General features: G+C 36.7%; 1 protein-coding gene across 1 annotated transcript; it reads left to right on the forward strand.

Annotated features, from left to right (window-relative positions):
- Positions 1 to 21,999, forward strand: FAM177A1 (family with sequence similarity 177 member A1). Its single transcript, XM_037834814.1, has 5 exons — positions 1 to 165; positions 9,890 to 10,063; positions 16,515 to 16,581; positions 17,681 to 17,778; positions 21,293 to 21,999. Exons 1-5 carry the CDS (start codon positions 1 to 3, stop codon positions 21,503 to 21,505), a joined length of 717 nt encoding a protein of 238 aa, XP_037690742.1. The 3' UTR covers positions 21,506 to 21,999.
- The last annotated feature ends 557 nt before the right edge of the window (positions 22,000 to 22,556 follow it).

Consider the following 22,556-nt stretch of genomic DNA (forward strand, 5'->3'; position numbering starts at 1 on the left):
ATGGATGTGGGCTTATCGGCCATTACGCTCTATTTTGCCAGCACCAGCACCCCAATGGCATCGAACTCGATGGACCGGGAGCCGGTAAACGGTGTCGACGGAGGAGAAGTAGACGCAGCCTCGAGAGCTGCGACCGTGGCGGCGTTCGGGGAGACTACGCGGCAGGTAGGTGGCGCCGCGGAGGAGAGAAGCGCAAGTGGGAAGCGGCGGCACCGAGGCGGTGACCCCACCGCCTCCTCTCTAGCTTGCCGGAAGACTACCCTTTGCCAGTCCAGCCTTCCTCCCCGCGGGCTGCCCGCTGGCCGGAGATGCGTCTCGGGCGTCCTGCTCACTGTACCCCCTCCTCGCTCGGAGAAACCGATGGGGGAGGGGAGGGCGGTTGCCTGACCATATCCCGGGCGCCCCTCACCGACCCCTTCGGTAGCAGCGCTGCATGCGCCGGGCGGCCTCGGGTTCCCGGGCGTGATACTCCAGCTCCCGGAGTGTGCGAGCGAGAAAAAGCGCGTTCTGGAAAGGCTGTCCTTAGAGGAGGTGGAAGTCGGGTGGTGCGGCGGCTTCAGTCACTTCTCAGCCTTTCCTTGTGCAAGTGCCTGACCTGGTCTCTTGCTTTGGTTAGCTGATAGCTATTACGTGCTAAGCGTTTACAGGCTTTATTTCACTTAATCCTGAAAACAACCCCAGGAGGTGGGTCGAATTATCCCCATTTCACCGAGGAGGTAACTAAAGGCGCAGAGCTGCCTTGTTCCACAGAAATTAAATGCGACCCATATATGTAGTTGTAAATTTTCCAGTACCCACATGAAAAAAGTTGAAAGAAACAGGTGGAATCAATTTAATTACATTTTATTTAAATCTGTCAAAAGTATTGCAATATGTAGTTAATAGAAAAATTATTAAGATATTTTACACTCTTTTTGGTACTAAATCTTTGAAATCCTGTATTTTACACCCACAGCACATCTTAATTCGGACTAGCCACTTTTCCAAGTGCATATTGCCCACATGTGGCTAGTGGTTACTGTTATTGGCCAGCACAGAAGGTTTAGAGAGGTAAGGTTTGGGGATTTGTTTTGTTTGAGAGTTGCTATTCTAAATTTGTAGTTTAGGATCTTTGGCAGGCAAAACTTATGAAGAAATAACTTTCATTCAAACCATTTCAGGACTGTACAGTTTTGGCTGTTAAAAACCTCAAGTTACTCCTGTGTAGAAATTTCCCCACCCTTAGTGAGGATGAACCTTTTTCATTAGCTCCATTTTTGAGACTACCTGAATGTTGCTAAGACATTTTCCCCAAACTACTGGCATCAATTTGAGTATGGCTTTTATGGTATAAGAGATGATTTACATGAACAAAAACTTTCCCACATACTAGTCTTTATATGGAATTTCCTGGGTGTTTGTTTTTTTTTTTTCTTTTTCTTTTTCTTTCTGTTATTTACAAAGGAGCAAAGTAACCAGCAAGAAGGAATTCAGGGAGGAACATAAATTGGTTTGGGAGTGCTTATGTTTTCAGTTGAGTCCTGCTCTTATTGACAGGTACGCTTGAACCTTTAAGTCCATAGTTACTGAACATCAGTGCATGTTCCCTTTTATTTTCCTTCTGTTACTAAATTGTTTTCCTCTTCTACTTCACCTTTGAATCTCTCTAATAGGAAAATAAACATACCTGTACTGATTTGCAGGTGAATGTTGTTTGAAGATAGGCTCTTTGTTTTGCTTTAGTGATATTATGGGTTTTACACATTCTTGCTTAAAAAAAAGTAAGTATTAAAGCAGTAAAGAGGTCAGTAGAGAAAGAAGTAATAGTTTACAAGAATACTACCCACTGCCATTTCCCAAAGTAACTGTTTTCCAGTTTCTGGTATATTCTTTCATGGAGTTTCTATACATGGATTATCTCTTCTTTCTTGTTAAACACAAATGAGTTCATACTATACAAAGTGTTTTCTCACTTCCCTTTTTTGCTCTCTTATTCACATTACTGAAGCAGAAACTTCTCTGGGAAACCCAGATCCATGCCAAGGGATTTGATGACTAACAAAAAAAGGCCATTGCAGTGGAAACTCAGCTGGAGGGAGAGGCTGCCATCCTGTACCCCTTTTCAGTTTGTCAGAACTGAGAAAACCCCCAAGTGCCATGTAGGGAAGGGAGGAAGAGACAGGAGATGGTGTTTAGAATTGGGCCTCTAACCAGGCCATCCAGTTCCTGTTGTGACATTCTATCCAGCAGTTTCTCTGAATAGACTTTTAACCAGAATTACAGTGTCAATACTATTAAAGGAGTTAAAATTGCAGTACTAGTCATTTATTAATTTATTTGGCACCCCTGTTACTGAGTACTTACTGTGTGCCAGGAACTGTAGGCCAAAAGATACGTAGTGAAGTATATACGCTGTGTCTACTCTTATGTTGCTTTCTACCTAGTGGGGAAAGACAACACAGAATAAATAATTCCAAATGCAGTACATGTTGCAAAGAAGTATTGGGTGCTATAAGAGATGCCAAAAGGAAAATTGCCATTAAAAACAGGCCCCAAGGAACAACATAACCAGATTTACAGTCTAGTTAATCATAAAATGTAAAATGTTAATTGCCATTGAATCACATACTTGTGTGATACACATTGTATCACATAGTGTTTTGAAACTATCTTTTAAAATGTTTGGAGTTTGTTAAAATGGAATTTGTATAATTTACAGTGAACATTTTCTTTCTTACAGGTTTATAATTTGTCTGTAAAAATGCAACTTGCGAAATCCAGAGAATGTTTTATTTAGAGTTGTTGGAAATTTTGTACCAAATTATTTTCTGTTTGATTTTACCTGTTAATGCTTCCCTTTACTGTGTGTTTTTTTTTCCCCCAAGTAGAGGGTTGGAATCACATATCAAAAGTTATCTTTCACAAGTCTAGTTCCTTAAGATGAAGGGTAGACAAACTACAGCCTGTTGGTCAGATCCAGCCAGCCATCTGTTTTTGTAGATAAAGTTTAAAATAATTTATAAAAAATTTATAATTTTAATACTCAACCATGCCCATTAGTTTATGTTTGGCTGTGGTGCTTTCATAGAATTTGTTAGTTATGACATACTGTATGGCCTACAAAGCTTTATGTTTACTGTTACTATCTAGCTGTTTATTAAAAAATTTTGCTGACCTCTGCTTAAGATAAAAAAACCTCTTAATTGGGTTTTACTATATAAAAATTGATATTAAAAGCTTTTACAGAGAACCTAAGATGGCAGCTAGGTGAGAGGGCAAAAAAAGACCTCCGTGAAAAATACTAGATAAAAGCCAGAAAGTGACCCAGAACATCAGTTCCAGTGATGCACCAGCCGGACAAGGTCTGCTAAATCCACAGGGACCATGCACTTGGTGAAACTGGGAGTCTGTGTTCTGAAACGAGTGAGTGAGCCTGCTGAATGTTCAGCGGCCGTGCTGCGGTATGGGGAAACCGTGGGTTGGCATTTGGAGGCAGACTAGTTCTTTTTTAAAAAAACCCAAAAGCGGCTGCAGGTACGGCAGCGAGAACCACACAGTGAAGCGTGACAGGAACAAGCTGTGCAAACGCCTCAATATCTGGCATGGAGGACAGCCTTTTGTACACCCGCTGCTAATTGTCTCGGAGCGAGGAAGATGTTAGCCAAAAGGGGGAAAAAGCCACGCCGCTTGCAGCCATCTTCACAGCGGGCTGGGAGTGCTCCTGCCCAGTGCAGGCACCACAGCCCAGAGACACGCCAAGGGACCCAGTGTGACAAAAAGTGTTTCCAACAACACGAGCACACGCCACAGTATCGGGCGTGGACGATAGCCTTTAGTGTACCCACAGCTAATTTTCCCAGAGCTGGGAAGGTGGAGCTGTGCGAAAAGGGGGAAATTAACATGCCCCATTCAGCCATCCTTATAGCAGGCTGGGAACGTCCCTGCACAGTCTGGCGGTCCAGAATTTCCCTTGAGGGACGGTGCGCACTTCTGACGTACCACAGCCGTCCCTCAGCAGAGGCCCTAAGAAGGACACGGTTGGGAAGAGGGACCCACTTGGAAATTCCAGGGACCATACACCAATATCAGGGACTTGTGGGTCAGCGGCAGAGACAATCTATGGCGAGACCAAACTGAAGGTTTAGTCTCTTGGAACAGCCTTAAATCTCCAGGAACACCTGGGAGGTTTGATTATTAAAGCTGCCCTGCCTCCCTAACTGCTCAGACACACGCCCCACATTCAGGGCGGACAGCACCAACAACACACCCAAACTTAGTACACCAATTAAACCCCACAAGAATTAGACCCCCACACACCACGAAAACAAAGTTGGGGAGAACTGACTTGAGGGGAGTAGGTGACTCACGGATGCCATTTGCTGGTTAGTTAGAGAAAGTGTACGCCACCAAGCTGTAGATCTGACAAATTAGAGACTGGTGTTTCAGTAATCCTTCATATCCTAAAAGAACCCTATCAAGTAAAGCAAATGTGAAGAGGCCAAAAACAACAGAAAATTGTAAAGCATATGATAAAACCAGATGATATGGACAACCCAAACCCAAACACCCAAATCAAAAGATCAGAGGAGACGTAGTACGTGGAGCAATTAATCAAAGAACTAAAGACAAACAACACCATAGCACAGGATATAAAGGTCATGAAGAAGACCCTAGAAGAGCATAAAGAAGAAATTCCAAGAGTAAGTAAAAAAATAGATGATCTTATGGAAATAAAAGAAACTGTTGACCAGTTAAAAAGAGTCTGGATACTCATAGTACAAGACTAGAGGAAGCTGAACAATTACTCAACAACCTTGAGAAACACAGAATGGAAAATGAAAGAACAAAAGAAAGAATGGGGAAAAAAATTGAAAAAATCGAAATGGATCTCAGGGATATGATAGATAAAATAAAATGTCCAAATTTAAGACTCATTGGTGTCCCAGAAGGGGAAGAGAAGGGTAAAGGTCTAGAAAGAGTATTCAAAGAAATTGTTGGGGAAAACTTCCCAAACCTTCTACACAGTATAAATACACAAAGCATAAATGCCCAGTGAACTCCAAATAGAATAAATTCAAATAAACCCACTCCAAGACATATTCTGATCAGACTGTCACTCTGAAGGGAAGGAGCAAGTTCTGAAAGCAGCAAGAGAAAAGCAGTTCACCACATACAGAGGAAACAACATAAGACTAAGTAGTGACTACTTAGTGGCCATCATGGAGGTGAGAAGGCAGTGGCATGACATATTTAAAACTCTGAGAGAGAAAAATTTCTAACCAAGAATACTTTATCCAGAAAAACTCTTCAAATTTGAGGGAGAGCTTAAATTTTTCACAGACAAAGAAATGCTGAGAGATTTTGCTAATAAAAGAACGGCCCTACTTCAGATACTAAAGTGAGCCCTACCGACGGAGATACAAAGAAAAGAGAGAGAGAGAGAGAGAGAAATTTAACAAACATATATAGAACATTACATCCCAAATCACCAAGATACACATTCTTTTCTAGTGATCACGGAACTTTCTCCAGAATAAACCACAGGCTGGGACATAAAACAAGCCTCAACAAATTTAAAAAAATTGGATTTATTCAAAGCACATTCTCTGACCACAATGAATACAAATGGAAGTCAGTAACCATCAGAGACTTAGAAAATTCACAAACACCTGGAGGTTAAAAATGAGGGGGAGATGAAAACATTCCCAGATAATCAAAAGCTGAGAGACTTCATCACCAGTAGATCAGTCCTATAAGAAATGCTAAAGGGAATTGTGCAGGCTGAAAGGAAGGGACACTAAACAACTGACTGAAACCACATGAAGAAATAAGGATTTCTAGTAAAGATCACATAGTAAATATAAATACCAATACTACTGTATTTTTGATTTATAACTCCACTATTTACTTCCTATAGCATCTAAAATACATAAAGTGTAATGATAAATCAGTGGTTTTGGACTCAGTATAATATAAAATACGTAATTTTTGAAAAGAACTACATAATGGTGGGGGAATGGAGGAGTATAGGAACATAGTTTATGTGTCGTATTGAAGTTAAGTTGGTATCAAAGAAAACAAGATTGTTATAGATTTAAGAGGTTAAACTTAAGCCCCACGGTAAACACAAAGAAAGTATCAGAGAATATGATCACAGAGATGAAAAGTAGAGTATGGGTTACAAGAAGTGGGGGAAGTGGCATTGGGGAGTTAATAAGAAATGAGTGTAAGGTTTCTGTTTGGGGTGAGGGGAAATTTCTAGTAATGGATGGTGGGAAGGTGATGGCATTGCAACAATGTGAATGTGATTAATCCCACTGATGGAATGCTTGGGAGGGGTTGGAATGGGAAGATTTATGCTGTATATATGTTTCCACAGTTGAAAAAAAAAAAAAAAAGACGGTCTAAATAGATAATGACAATTAAATGCCAAGGATGATCCTGGATGGGATCTGAGGATGGAGGAGAGGAGGCTCAAAGGGACACAGTTGGGACATAAAAAAAAATGAAATATAGAATGTAAGCTTTGTATCAATGTTGAATTTCTTGAACTTCTTAGCTGCACTTAATGTGATTGCATAAATGAATGTTCTTGTTCATGGGAAATGTATATGTGAATTATATTGTTTGTTCTAGGATGTGTGCAGCTTGCTCTCATGTTCAGACGACAGAGCAATAGATGATGGATGATAGATAGGGAGGGAGGGAGGGAGGAAAAGAAAGAAATGGTGGAGTGACAGGATGTTAAAGTTGGTGGATCTGGGGTATCGGTGGAGGGGGATTGGGGTATGCTGGAGTTCTGTGTATGCAGTTTGTATTGTTTTTGCAACTGTTCCTGTAAGTTTGAATTTATTTCAAAATTAAATTTAAAAAAAAAAGCTTTTACAGAAATGCATTAAATAAAAATATTTATATGAAATGTGATTAAAGCTGTCATTTTAATTAAATATGTGTAGAGAATATTACTCAAAGTTCTGTTTATGTTTATCTAACTTTCATTGGAATAAAAATTATGAAACATGTTTCAGCCTTCCCCTTTGTAGATTTTTTTTAACCTTTTTAAAATAATAATAGTCAAGAGTCAATCAAGACAGTAAATTTTATAGTAATAGTTATTACCCATCCTCAATGTTTTGATTAATTAAAGTTGTCTAAAGAATGGATGAGAGACACTTATATCTTAGAAAGGAAAAATTAAGGCAATGAGCGAGTGCGCTAGAAGGAATAGTGAGAAGCTGCTTCTGCTCTGATGGGATGTAGGGGTACAGGGATCCGTGGTGATGTACTGTGAAAGACTCGGGCTGTTGCTGTGGCATTATACCCATCCAGTTAGAATGATGCCTTGAGACCTAACTCTGCTCCTCTGGCTTTCCCTTGCATAGGAAGTAGAGACTGAAAAAGCCAAGTCATAGTCCAAAAGGAAATGATGTCAGGGCAACCATAAACCATATCTGTCTCAACTGGAAATGTGAGATGGAGTAGCAGTGGTTCCCAGTGCCTGTGGACTGGAGGTAGAAGAAAAGTGGCCTGGGTGATCTGGTACCATTTGTTGTCATTTTGTTCATCAACACAATAAATGGACTGATCTTTTCTTTTTAAAGGCTGGGATTTGTTTGAACCATGAGGACAGGCTAGGGGGAATTGAGTTTTGTGGGGGGTTTTTTTTTTGTTTTTTTTTTTTTTCAGGTTACCTATAGATAGTCCATGCAGCATCATCAAGATTTTCATGATCTGCAGTTTGCTGTATAGTAGTTACAGTTGCTGCCAATGATGTCCCTGCATATCATGGAACAATGCATGTGTTCTTTGGGTTGGACATACCTGGATTCACATCCTGGCTAATGACTAAACTTATCTTTGTGACATAAACGACTGAAGTACTGTATCTGTTTTTCTAAGAAGGACCTTAGAGGATTAAGAGGGAAAACATATGTAAAAATAAAGTTGGTTGTACTTGAGTAAATGGGATATTCTCCTCTACTATTTTTATGTGTATAATCCCATCTCTGCTATTGCAGTTCAAAGAGCTTTTCTCATGGTTGAACAACCATGTGTTCGAATATATTTGATCATATCTACAAGTATAAAAATTGTTATGTAGTACAAAATTTGTGAATTTAGGACCATCCTAGAGAATTCCACCTACATTATCTGTTGCATCTCGCTAAACCAGCATCAGGACTCACCCCAAAAGAAGAAATTGGGGAGACCCAGCCAGTACTGCCCTAAACTGCCCCACAGTGGGGGCTGTGGAGATTCCTAAAAAAGAGGCACTAAAGGCCAGGGTGATTGGTCCTTAGGCATTTATTAGGGAAATGGACAGAGGGGTACAGCTACCTCTCAATGGACAGAGAGACCTCAAGAAGTTCACTGGAGTTTGCATCTGTGGCGACTGCTCTTTAGATTCTGTAGGGTTGGGGGATAAAGGTATCTGAATGCCAAAGGCTTGCAGGCAAGTTTTGGGAAAGCATCTGGGTATGTGCTCTTTTCTCAGAAAAGAAGCGCTTGAGTGGGCAGTGTTCAAGGTTACAGCGACCAAAGCTCCGCGTGGCTTCAGGGAGTTACAGGGAGGGGTGCCTGAGAGGGGAGGCAGGTGCAAGGTCAGCCCTCGGTCAGGTAGGAGATGCTATATGTATGATACAGTAGTCTAATCATAGCAGTCCTGTTGTCCTGCACCATTTTGTTTTAAATTTTTACTGGTAATGCATGAAAAAGTTACCATAAAAAATAAAACAACAATACAAAAAGAATAAAAGGTCCCTTTGACCACTCCCTTGCCTTGCCAACCCATCTTGGTTCCCATCTCCAGGGGTAACAATTGGTATCAGATTTTTTTTCCTCCACAATTACGTGTACAGTATCTTTGAAATCTTCTGGTAAGAAGATACAACAAAGAGTTTCTTAGGAATTTAAACTTTAAGTAGGATGACAGTGAAAAGAAGCTCTCCACCCTTACCCACAATATGTTGTTGTTCTAAGTTTTGAACATGGTTGTATGTATGAAGTAAAATATTTCCCTAGGAGCCAAATTTGGATGTAATTAGAATTACAAAACTACTATAAGCTTAAAACTTTGTAAAATCTTTTTATTGTCAAGAAAACTGTTTACCTATATATTAATGACTAAGAAATGTGAAAGTGCGCCATAGATAACATGCTGGTGGCCTGCTTCCCAGATTTGTCTTACAAATGAATTTTATTTGGCCTATATAGTATAGTGTTTTAAAATTGTTGAATTTAAATATCTTTAGTTAGAGCATGCATTCTTCACAGGGGCTGCCACTCCCTCCATCACTTCAGCCTTTTTTGGTACCTTCTTGGCCCTAAAAGGCATTCAAATTTGGGACTCCTGCTTTGAGAAAAGGAAAGGTTCAGAGTTAAACTGAACTGCTCTTGTTTTGCGCTTACAAAAACAAAACAGTCTCAAATTCCAAAGACTTTGGAGAGTTCCCTGATATAAACTGTTATTTTATGTCTCTAACATATGTATATGTGTATCTGTATGATTTTCTTTTGATGTCATATAAGAATCCTTCCATAATTGACATAATTCTTTAAAATGATTGATGTCCAGCATGTCCTTGCATATTATTCAGCAGTGAGATTGCTAAAATTTGAAAAGTGGTGCATTATTTCCTAGTTTTGACTTAAACAAAAAGTTTGTTTTATTTCTTCACTTTTGTGGCGAATATGCAGATGTTTGCTTTATTAGTCATTAAACACTACATATATGATACAGATATTATTTTTTATGTGTGAAATTTTGTTTTTTTAAGAAAACTTATTTAAGGTTTGGTTTATGGTTTTCTTCCCTAGAATAAAACCAAAAATTGAAAGATAATTAATATGAAAGAAAATTAATCTCACTTGAAACTCTGATTTTTATTTTTTTTCTTAATTATTGATATAGATGAGTAACGAGAGAAACTTTGAAAATGTAGAACTGGGAGTCATGGGAAAAAAGAAGAAAGTCCCAAGGAGAGTCATTCACTTTGTTAGTGGTGAAACAATGGAGGAGTACAGCACTGATGAGGATGAAGTTGATGGCCCAGAGAAGAAAGATATTTTACCTACTGTTGACCCAGTAAGTTTGATGTTGATGTTTTTTGTCAAAAGGTTTTGTTTTGACTAATTTGTTTCTCCTTAAACACTGAATAGAGGGGATCTTTTAAGGATTAAATCAACTATATCCTGATTATACAATTAATGTGTTATTTTAGTAGAAAATAGTATTTTTATACAATATGGAATACAGTTTGTTTTTGTGTGTTAGAGTTAGTTGTCACTTTATATAGTTTTCTTTAATATTTATCTTAGTAATAGGGTAATATAATCACAGACCCTTTGAGTTAAGTACCATACTTCTGTGATATTTTCTACCCTCAGGTTAGGCTTGTTAATTTTTTTAAATAATGCCCCAAGTTTTAATTAGAAGATAGGATTATATAGTTCTTAAATTTTGTGCCTCACCAGTTAAATTTGAGGATTTATTAATTATACAAGATGTGACTATAAAGTTATAAGATGAGCTGTACATTTGAAAAAAGAGTGTTGCCCATCTAAGTAGTCATTTTGAGAGTCCAGTTGATCAAATATTTACTAACTTTTTAACAGGTACTGTTTTAGGCATTAGTAGTGATGCAGCAATGGACAAGATAAATTTTTGCTCTTACATGCTAGTGGCCAGACAGGAAATAGATAAATAAATATATACTATATCAGGCTATGAAAAGTGGTTTGAAGAAAATACATAATAATAACAGGATGGGGAATTATTAATTTATATTTGATTTAAAAACAAAATGTTATTACCCATTATTCACTAGACTTGGCTCTAAATGAATTTGTGCTGTTAAAAAGATCAGATTCAGATTTTCTACCTCAGTAAATATTCAGAGGATTGTGCAATTCCCAATGAACATGGAATATTGTGAAATGTTTCATTCAGTGGGAGAGTTTTGGACTGAATGTCTTCCTTTTGAATTACTTCAAGGAATTCTTATTTGTCTGTATAAATTTGTATATATATATATATGTTTTTAAAATGTCTCAAAAATTGTCTCTACTTAGAAACTATAATGGCATTGTCATAGAAAAAAATTCATCTTTATTACTTACCTAAAGATTTACTCTTAAAATCTTAAATGCCCTTGTATATATCATGTCCACATTAGGATTTCCTTGAATTCTTAGGTCTAAACTGATGGGACCCTGAGTGATAAGTTCCAGAGTAATAAGAAAGCTTACTTCCTTTACTGAGAGGGATCACGTGAAGTCAGAAGCTTGGTTTTTATTTCTGGCTCTATTCTGTAGTAGTTATCTCTTTGAGACTTAAGCTGTTGTACTTCAGGTTCCACAATTATTAAATAGAGATAATATCTGCCCCTTCTATGTTCAGAGTTGTTTTTGAAGATTAAATAATATATGTGAAAAATCATCACAAAATGACTAAGAACTATATACATGTAAGGTGGTTTTAATCAATATGGTTGTTAAGTAACAAATATAGTTGTAAATGAGTAGTAAATCACCCTGTGAGTGATTTTTTAGTCCTGACCACAGGCAATTTCAAAGGCTTTACCCTACAGGCCTCACAAGGGAAAACTGCCCTCTCCATACCAGACTTGGTACTCAGCCAATGCACTGGAGTCTCTGAAGGGAGTGGCAGTCCTGGCCAGTCGTGCTCTTACAGGTATCTGTGTTGTTAGCCCAGGTGCCTCCTTTCCGAGGGGTTCAAAACTGAGGCTTCCTTCTTCAGCCACTCTGCTGAGACCTCCTTATCAGGGAGAAGAGGGAGCAACTTTGAAGATTCTTTTCTGACTCAGTACTCAGAACTTTTACACTCCTATCCCTTCCTCATTTCCCTGGTCCCCTGGGTCCATAAAATGACAGAACCTTTTGTTTGGGCTCCCTTGGAATTTTGTCTTGTTGACTTAATTGGATTCTTCCAACACATGCCAGCTCGGTTCAGCTCTTGATAGTAAGTAGCACAAGAAATCTTACTTTAAATTCCATTATAATTTGAAACCCCATAACTAATTTCTTAATTTTCCCTATAGTTCTTACTCAGTATTATTTCAGAGTTTACGAAATTAATTTGCATAATGGCTCAAATCTTAGAATATCCATTCTGAAGTTTTAAAATTATGTTTTCTTTGGGGTAATTACTGTCTTCAGTAGTACAGCAATTTGTAGGCAATTAGGAGTTGTTCGCTACTATATTGCTAACAGGGAGCTTTATGTATAAACTCAGCCTGCAGCTGAGAGGTGACATTTTACTTGACTTTTAAATAAAGTTTTCACAAAAAATCTAGTAAAAAAATTGTGAAAAATTTATAATTAGCGAATAGCACTATCTATATTGACTACCTGAACTGAAACAAAACTGTAATTGTTACTTAAACCTTGTGCTAAAAGACATACTATTCATTTCTTCAATATTTTTCATTGACTTCATTTGATTTATTATGCATATATATGTATTAATATGTCACGATATATATTTTTTTAATGCTGCAACTTAATGTAGGTTTCTGGTCATAAAGTTGACTCACAAATAGCCCTCCCTCCCCTTATTAACTTTAGTTTTTTTGAAGGGAAATTTTAAATATTAATAGAATATGTTATGGTTTAATTTTGCCCACTCAGAAGATCTGTCCACTGAACCTTATTTTTTAGACAGAATTAACTTGTGATTTATACTTCAGTGTAAAGATTTTTAAAGCTTACAACTAACCAAGACTCCTAACTTCAAATTTCTTTTTTTTTGTTTGTTTGTTTTTGGCAAAGTAATCACGTTAATTGCCGTTAGAAAGTTGCTAACTGAATATTTGACTAAATTTCTAATCCTTGTATGTAGCAGAAGGGTGGTAAGGCAGAATAGCTTTTCTTTAAATAAAAATGTTCTGTCTTCTGTGCATTTCCTTCAGCTTCTACCAGGAATAAAGTCTATGCTTTGTTTTAAAAGTTTATTTTAAAACTGTACAAGAAGATAAGTTATAAAGCTGTTGTCTGACAGTATGAAAATCAGAAGAATTCAAATCTTTTTTTCTTATGATATAAGAAAGCAGGTTGAAGTTAATTTTACGTGTGTACATAAGTGCCCTTATAATAGTTAATTTGAATATGTAGATGATAGAGACTTTTGGGTTAACCTTCAAATAACTTATCTTAGAATCTCCATAAGAGAGAGACCTATGGAGATTCTAAAATAAGCGTTTGAAGGATTTTGTTGTCTAAGCAGAAAATCTCTTGCTGTAATATAGTATATTAACAGATCGCAATTGGTATCTAAAGTTTGGAGCATTTTAGGAGCATGTAACCATGAAACGACTTCTAGTTGCCATTAGCCTTTCTTATGTTTGTGGCCTAACCATCATGTAAAGCTTCTATTTGACCCTCTGATCCACTCTGTACACCTGCGCACTCTGCATTGTGTTCTGACATGTATGGACTGCATCAATAGGCTTCCTTACCCTCTGACTTTGGGTTGGGTTAGGTCCAAGCTACCAGCAGGAAATTAGAGGACAAGAAGAAAATGAGGTTGAGTTATTTATTCACCATCCAGACTCTAGCATTCCCTCCCTGCTGGTGGATACCTTGAATGATGACATTGTCTACCAAAGACTGCAGTGTCTGGTGGGAAGCCTTCTCCATTTGACTACTCCTGTGGGTTCCCAGTAATTTCTCTTTCTTCTTACCTCTTCAGGCATTGGGGTAGTAATGGTTCCTCCATTGTTGATAGCCCTGGGATACTGTTCTGTTCTTTGTGGATTTTCTAAACCCAGTCCACATCTTCATAAATATTATCTTTATTAAATACTCTTCATATTAGCCAGTTTGAATGTATCTTCTGTTTCCTGCCAGGACTTTGATAAAATGTCCAACACTTGTCCATTAGAGTAATTTTTAATATCTAAGATTGATCTGGTTTCACTTAATGTGGAGAACAGACTTGACATTTTCTGTTTACTTCTAAAGCATCACAAATCTGAGGATAAAGGAATTTTGAAAAGATATTATCCTGTATTTACACAGTATATTTGTAAAACAGACCACAATTTTGAAAAAAACATCTGATATTTAAGTAAAGATTGAAGAATAATACTCCTAGCATATGAGAATTAGAAATGGAGACCTAGTTCTTTTTACAATCTTGTGGTAATTACTTCCCTTAGCTTTTGTTTTAAGAATAAATATATTTCTTGTAATTCCCTTAATCATTGATTTAGTTTCGATTATGGGGCTTCAAATATATATATATGTGTATATCTTTGTGTGTGTGTGTGTATTTAAAATTTGATCATGCACATAATTGTCATCTATATAAATTGATTGATGCCTTTGTAAAATGATCAGAACTCAAGTTATTTGGGCTCATTTTTTGCCTGTGAAGTTAAAAAAAAAGAAAAAGGACTATATACTGTGTAGTGAGAGTGTAAGGGAATGGGTGTTCTCACATATTGCTGCTGATTATTGGTAAATTTCTTGTGTGACCTTTTGTATTGTGAGGCAAGAGCTTTCCATATGGTTTTATCCTTTGGCCTAGTAATTCTCCTTTTAGGAATTTTAAAATATAGAGAAATATGCTTAATATTATTTTGTAGTAAATGGAAAATAACAGCAGAATAGCGAAAGTTGTGTAGTACAATTTTGAAAAAAAAAGATGTGTGATTAGAAAAAGACTGGAAGGATACAATAAAATGGTAATGTTAATGATCTCTGGGTGATGAAATTAAAAATTTTATTATATTTAGCTGCATTTTCTAGGTGTTCCACAATTGGCAAGATTTGACTTTTGTAATTTGAAAATAAGTTGTTTAAACAAAAAGAAATGATAGTAGGTCTTAATAAAGAGGAAAGAAATGAATATACTTTTGGAGAAAAATGAATCAATTTGAGTTTTAGTATCATGAATTGGAAGTCTTTAACACCCATGATCTTGTCCCAGTTCTGCTATTACTAGGATGGTTGGTGGTGGTGGTGATGTCGGTGGTGGTGGCAGGGTTGATTAATTTATTCTGTATAACTGCATGGGACAATGATAGCTGTTATTCAGAAATCCTTGTGTAGTTCCTCAGCTCTGGAGTGGGTTTGACTCTTTAGTCATACCTGGGTATTAACAATTATGCTCTCTAGAACTCCCCCAGGAGAATTGGTCCACTGATATATTCTTTCCCCCAAAGTATGCATAGTTCTTTTCTAAGCAGTTTCTTAACTCTATCATTTATCACGTTATAGAAATTGATTCTATTCCCTGTATGTCTGCTACTGTCCTATGCTATAAATCGTAAGGTAAATACACTAGCTTCAGAGCTTCTTAACCAAAGCCCCTAAAGTAACCCATATACCCACATAAGATACTGCTCCTGCTGTGAATATAGGAGATATTGTGGATTTGAATCCAGGGATTAGAGATATACATTGGTTGGATACATTGGTTGGATATTCCTTGGATATTCATTCTTGAGTAAATGGAGACAAAGGAGCTACATTCTGTGTCTTTTCAGACATACTTTCACATAAATTGACACACCTACTTTTCATAGCCAAGAATGGGTTATATAATGTTTCTTTCCCTCTGTTTTAGCCCATCTACTAGTCATAACAGATGTCTTTGTGTTTGCCTTTTTAATTATAAATTAAACTATAAAATATAACTCGTTAACGTATCTTAGCAAAAGAAGATTATGGACCTGCTTATCTCTTTCTCCCCTCCTTGGAACCAGTATTTTTAAAAAAATTACTAATATATTTGATTGACTACAAGATCTATACTATGTTTTCTTTTGTAAACAAAAATTTTGATACAATGAAGCATGCTTCTTTTACCAATTCATCGATAAAGGCAAAGTGTCATCTATTTGGTGAGCTTCATAAAAATACCCTATGGAATTACAGAACCAGTGGATTGCATTTTGACAGGGGTCCTCGCTTATCTTGGAGTACATGGTCTAGTCCCTTTTTGATCCATAAAACAAAGAAACAAAAAAGTCAACTTGCCATTACTATGTTTCTTATTTTCCCACTATTAAAAGCCTGTTCAATATCCCCTTACTTAACTGCTTAATTTCTCTGAACCTAAGTTTCCCCACTATAACATAAGTGTGTTGGACTGAATGATCTCTTAAGGTTCTTTCTGTTGACCTGCATACCATCTCTGGTGTTGCGCTCATGAACAGTGAACACAAAAAAGCAGCAAAACAGGAGAAAGGAAGGCTCTTTATTATCCATAAAAATGGTTTATCAACTCATGAATAAGCAATACTATGACTTACCAACTCCATTTCAGTGGCTGCATCTTTTTTGGGTTCTTCCATGGATTTAAGCTAGTGGTAGTTTTATGGATGAATGTAAAATGTCGCTGTGAAATTCTATGTATAAAAGTTTTAAAATTTTGATTGGATTGTAGTCTGTTTGTAGTATTGCCTGTAGAATATGCTAGGTACCCACAAGTATTTGACTACCTCATTCTGGCCTGAAATATATAGAATGAGTTTAGGTATGAATGTTGCTAACCTGACTTCTTGTTGCAGACAAAACTTACCTGGGGCCCCTACTTATGGTTTTACATGCTTCGGGCTGCAACATCAACCCTCTCAGGTATTGTTTTTCTGTTTGAATATTGTATAACTGATGTCATGTGCTCCCAGAACAGGAGCTTTTCCAAAATGATGGAGAATCAATAGGGAGTTAAATCACTGTCCTCAGCTGCTGCATAGCATTGGAAGGCTTAATATGTTAACCTAACTTGTATTTTATCTTAAACCATCCTTCAGCTCCAGGTTGTGTTTAAAAAAAAAACAAAACAGCAAACAAACTATTCATATAGAGATAACACACGACTGTATTCATATAGATATTATTTTCATGCTTTGAACAGTTTTTGTTAGCAGTTATTTTGCTATTTTGTTATTTGGCCCCTATAGGTATTATTCTCATTCTGTCTGACTGCTTATTCTAAGCCTATATAGTTCTTCATTTATATTTTTATTTCATTAATATTTCACTTCTTAAGTTGAGTAATAAATAAGTCATATTTGAAGGAAATGCATTACCAACTTATTACTTAATCATGCTAACTTTAAGCATGGGCTTTAAATCATAAAGTTATCGTCTGCTCCAGATTTTAAGTACGTCATATCTTCTATCACCTTCTGCTTTGTTTTAGAGGTAATTGTGACTAGTAAGTCATTTAACAAACTTACAGAGCACTCACTATGTGCTAGTTAGCCCGATGTAATGGAATGAGCATGAGCTTAGATTCAGGCCTGGACTTGAATTTTGGATCTGCTTTATCAGCTTGGGCAGGTTCCTCAACCTCTCTGGTTCCAGCCTTTCACAGTACCTGGCAGGTAGCCACCCAATGAATGTTACAGTATAAGCCATTCTTCCGCAGCTGAATGCATAACAGTCCCTCTAGAAGTATACATTTTTTCTTGAAGAAATAGACATCTTACATATAGTTATAATATCTGGTTATAAGTATTATAATAAAGGTATGGGTAAAGTGTTTTGGGGAGCCCAGAAGGAGCCACTAATGCTTCCTGGGGAAATCAAGGAATGTGGACAAAAGAAAGATGTGTTGGGTTTTCATAATCTTTTTTAGAAGAGGGGTCTCTAATTTTATATTCCCGAAAATATATAGTGCTCAAGAAATGTTTATAGAGTTGTATAAGTCTTCTAACTTTTGTGTCTTTAGTGTGTGACTTTCTTGGAGAGAAGATTGCCTCTGTTTTGGGTATCAGCACCCCAAAATACCAATATGCTATTGATGAGTATTACCGGATGAAGAAGGAGGTGTGTCTCCTTTTAACATTTTCTTGATTGAGTTTGGTTTGTTATAGACTTGCTGAGTTGCATAATGAATATATGTATCCTTTAGCTGCCAATAAGGTAACTCCCTTATAAAAGCATTTCATTCTAGTCATTGATTTCATTACCAAATTAGCATACATTTTAGAATTTTTTATACTGAAATTTCCTTAGGACCTATAGGCAAAACTAAGCTAGAGTTCATGGAAATTTGGGGAACCTGGATGATGAAGCTTAAAGTAAAATAGAGTGGAAAAAGTAAAAGTCTGCTTTAATGAAGTACATATTATTTACAGTACCAGGTAATAGTGCTTTGGGGGAGGTGGAGATAAGATGGATAGTATAATGGTTAAAAGAGTAGAGTTTGGAACTAAGCCATAGATTTTCAATCCCATATCCCTTACTTACTAGCTGAATACTCTTGGGTGAGTTATGTAGCTCTCTAAGCAGTTTTCTCACCTGTAAAATGGGGAAGATATGCATATTTAACAAGGTAATTGTAAGAATTACATGAGATAATGAAGGGCTTTATCAGTGCAATGCTTCTCATGATAGGTGTTCAGTAAATGGTATTATTATGAAATAAATCTTAAGATGAATGTGTCAATACTGTATACCCTAGGATATTGTTTATTGAATGAGATATTAAGTTTTTAGATTTCAACTTACAATTGTTTTTTAGGTTTTCTCCTATGAAAGGAGTAAACTACAATATTGTACTATCAATATGTTAATTTTTGGTTTATGGACAAACCTATTTAATATTGAAAAATACAAAGATACAAGTTACTCGTGCTGGCACATAACAAAAACTTGATATAAGCACTAACAGTTCTAAGATCCTAAAGTATCAAGTATAAAAGTCAACAGTATTTATATCAGTCTTTATTTTGGGTGGCTGAGGTCCGGAATCAAAGGAATTATATTCATATGCATAGCCCTGTGAAGAGCGTGTAAGCTTCTATTTGCTCTCACTGTCTCCATCCACCTCTCCACCGCATGCATATTACCCTCTCACTTTTCCTACTACCCTAACATTGCTGTCAACTCTGCCTAAGGTGGTGTCCTTGCTGTTCCTCATATACACTAGGCATGTTCCTCCTTGGTGCCTTGGCACTGGCTTTTCCCTCTGCCTGGAATTCTTGTCCTCCAGATACATGCATGGCTAACTCCCTCACCTCTTTCATGTCTTGCTCATGTCACCTTTCTCTGTGACATAGGCCTGACCACCTTATTTAGAATTACAGCCCTCCAATCCTTTTTATCCATCAGTACTTCCAGTTCCTCTTACCTTGTTCTGTTTATTCCCTTGTTCTTATCACCTCCTAACATACTACATAATTCATTATTATTGTTTATTTTCTGTCATCCTTCCACTAGAATATCAGCTTTATGAGTGTTGTGCTTTTTGTCTCTTTTGTTCAATTTGAGCACTTAGAACAGTGCTTGGCACACAGTAGACAGTCCATAAATATTTGTTGAAAGAATGAATTTATAGACTGTCTCGTATTGGCTAAGTGTCATGCAAGCCACTTTCATGTATGTTTTATTGTTTATCCCCCTATTCTTTCAGCAAGGTAAATAGTATTATCTGACATTATGCGTGTGTGTGTGTGTGTGTGTGTGAAAAGAGGTCCAGATAAGTTTAAGTTAACTTGCCTAGTCACACAACTAGGAGGTGGTAGATTTTGAGTTCATATCAAGTCTTCTAGAAGCTTCATGCCTAATTCTCTTCCCAGTAATTGTGAATTTGGGGGAAGAACACCTCATTTCCACTTTATGGGACTGCTGCTGCCCAAAAACAATTTCAGTATCAGCTGGCTTCAGTTGAAGCTCTGATGCTGCTCTCGTTTAACTGCTGAACGTGGTGAGGATTTAGCTGTCTGGATTATCATCAGTTCATCCAATATTTGTTCAATGCTTACCATCCTGGGCAGCAGGAGGTGGGAACTGTTTTCAAACAACCATTATTTGTCATGTGCTATGTAAGGTGTGTTATATATATTATTTAATGTTCACATACCTCTCTTTGGATTATTATTCCAATTTTAAGATGAAGAAACGAGCCATTCTCTTTACCAAGGCAGGTCAAATGGATGTGGGAGTGGAGTGAGTTGACACATAATAATTGACAAGAAGTGTAATAGAAAAGTGTATGTCCCCAGCTGTTAAGGCACAAAGATGAAAAGGCAGTTCTGTCTGCATAGGTAATGAGGTTTCAGAGTGGGGGTGAAATGAGTATAGCCTTAAAGAATGAGAAAACTCTTGTTCTTAAGAGTATATGCTCAAGACCCAAAGGGCTTTAGTTCAAGTCGTGGCTCTGCTACTTAAGTTTGTAACTTAACTTTGGGCATAATACTTAACCTCTCTGAACTCAGTTTCCTCATCTTTATAATGAAAATTGCAGTATCCAGGCTCAAGGTTGCTGTGAGGATTAAATGAGTTAATATGTAAAATGCCTAGAATATTGTACCTAGTGCATATTGGTGAGCACACAATAAATATTAGTCTGTTATTATTTTCTTTGAAGCAAATGAGGAGGGTAATTCAGGTAAAGCTAGAGGAGGCATGAAGATAAGTTGTGTATGGGGAAATAGTAAGAATAGTAGTTGATCCTCACTGAAGCAGAGGTTACAACATTAGAGTAGCTGCAGGGTGAGCCTGGGAAGGTCAGCTGATTTTTATATATGTTATAACATATAAAAATGTTATGTAATATATTTTATCTTGTATATGTAATATTTTATGAACAGATGAGTATTTTTAATAGTCAGCCTTATTTACAGCCTCCTTTCCTCAATTGGATATTGTAATAGCCTTCTAAATGGTCTTTTTTGATAAGCCTCAGATTAATTTTCCTAGGTAGGTTATTCACACTGTACTAACCATACTGCAGGGTCCAATACAAATGCCACCTCCTCCATGAATTTAGTAGTTCTGAAGCTAGAAGTTATTTGTCCATTCTTAATCTTTATAGAGCTTATTGCTTTCAGTTTTAATGCTACTTTTACACTTCTTAACTTCCCTACTAGACTGTAAACATCTTGAGTGAAAGACTGCCTTATCTATACACTAGGTGCTTATGGGAAAACTAATCTTGTACCCTTTAGTGAATGAACCACCTTGTTCAGTTGAATACACTGATAGAAAATGTACCCTATAATTAAAGTGATATATTAGCTAATTTTTTAATTTAGATGAGACTTAAAATGAAAAGGTACAGCCTCAAGTCAAAGTTAATTTGGATCTCATCCAAGCCAAGCAGTGCTGTATGGTGTTTTAAAAATGAGTTCATTTTTCTTAAAATGTTATACAAGAAATATTTTTTCAGTTTGGTAATGGAGGAGAGGGAAGTATACCTTGTCTTAATTAGAACAAACCGAAATGACAGGAAACTAATGTTTTGGTTAAAAAAAAGGCAAGAGAATCAGAATGAGAGAGGAAATGATATTCCTTTTAGACATTTATAATTCAACTATTCTTAATATTCCCTTTTTAGGAAGAGGAAGAAGAAGAAGAAAACAGGATGTCTGAAGAAGCAGAAAGAAAATACCAAGAACAACAGAAAAAGCTGCAGGCTAATTCCACTGTTCAGACAGATCAACCAGAAACAGTTGTTTCCAGTTCATTTGTGAACCTCAATTTTGAAATGGAGGGAGACTGTGAAATAATTATGGAAAGCAAACAAAATCCAGTCTCTGTCCCACCATAGATTGGAATGACTGTCAAGCTTCAAACCCTAGGGTTGTTTTATACCATGAACTTTCTCATTCTCTATTCAGTGGGACTTAATACAGCTATTTATATTTTAAATTATTAAGTTATTGGAAAGGGAAAATGATTCTTCGTTCTTAGGCTCTATCTAGCAAAACTAGCTCTGAAATTTTGATATTTGAACTATGCTTTTACTCTGTCAAATTAGTGATTTGTTTTTAAAATGACCTTTAAAAAAGTTAAGGACATTCTAGAACCCAAATTGACACTAAGGAAGAGTTAAAGATTATCAAGCTTGTCTTTTCTGTTAGTAAAAATGGGTAAATTGCTGATTAAGGCCAATTGGAACTGATATTCTTATAGCCTCAGTTTAATATGAGGATTTTTCCTGCTAGATTTTCTCATGTTATGCTTTTCATATTTATATAGCTAACCATTAATTTCACACTAAGGATGGTTCACTGAGTGTGTAATAAAAGGAGCAAGATGGAAGCCCTTTGAATTTTGTTTTGTTAAGAATAACCTTATTTTATGGAAAAATGTTTGTCTTAGTTTATAACACCAGCAAATATTAAGAAGGGTTTGAATTTTTTTAGTGCAGGTTACTTATAATCTTGTCCTTCTTTTTCAGTAGTTATTTAATTCAGTAACTAGCTTTGATCATAATGTTGAAAACAGCTATGGAACTAATTTATTAATATATTCGTATTCAACTGGTAATGCCTAATGATTATCATGTGGCCTCTTGGTTATGTCACTCATTCAGTCCTGAATGATTCCTATAGGCCAAGCATTTGGAATGGGAAGAACTGGGAGATAGATGAAGACTGATCCCTTCAGAAGCTCACTGCTAAATATTGTACAAGGTACAATGGGAGGAGAATCACATGACCCATCATTCACCATTTTGAAGTTGCAACAGTGAGGTAGACAGTTCACATGAACCAGGTTGGCCAGTTTTCTACCTACTGTTCTGCTTGCAAATCTTACAAGAATATGATACAAAGCTACTTTTGAAAATATTCCTAAATACAGGTTCAGACTCATTT

This window comes from Choloepus didactylus, chromosome 4 (assembly GCF_015220235.1).
Source record: "Choloepus didactylus isolate mChoDid1 chromosome 4, mChoDid1.pri, whole genome shotgun sequence".
In the NCBI taxonomy this organism is placed as follows: Eukaryota; Metazoa; Chordata; class Mammalia; order Pilosa; family Megalonychidae; genus Choloepus; species Choloepus didactylus.

Bases quoted from the DNA above. Each gene is read 5' to 3' on its own strand.
- FAM177A1 (XM_037834814.1), top strand. From the start codon at position 1: ATGGATGTGGGCTTATCGGCCATTACGCTCTATTTTGCCAGCACCAGC. The intron at 10,064-16,514 runs GTAAGTTTGATG...TTCTTGTTGCAG, and splicing joins TTTTACCTACTGTTGACCCA to ACAAAACTTACCTGGGGCCC. The intron at 17,779-21,292 runs GTGTGTCTCCTT...TTCCCTTTTTAG, and splicing joins ATTACCGGATGAAGAAGGAG to GAAGAGGAAGAAGAAGAAGA.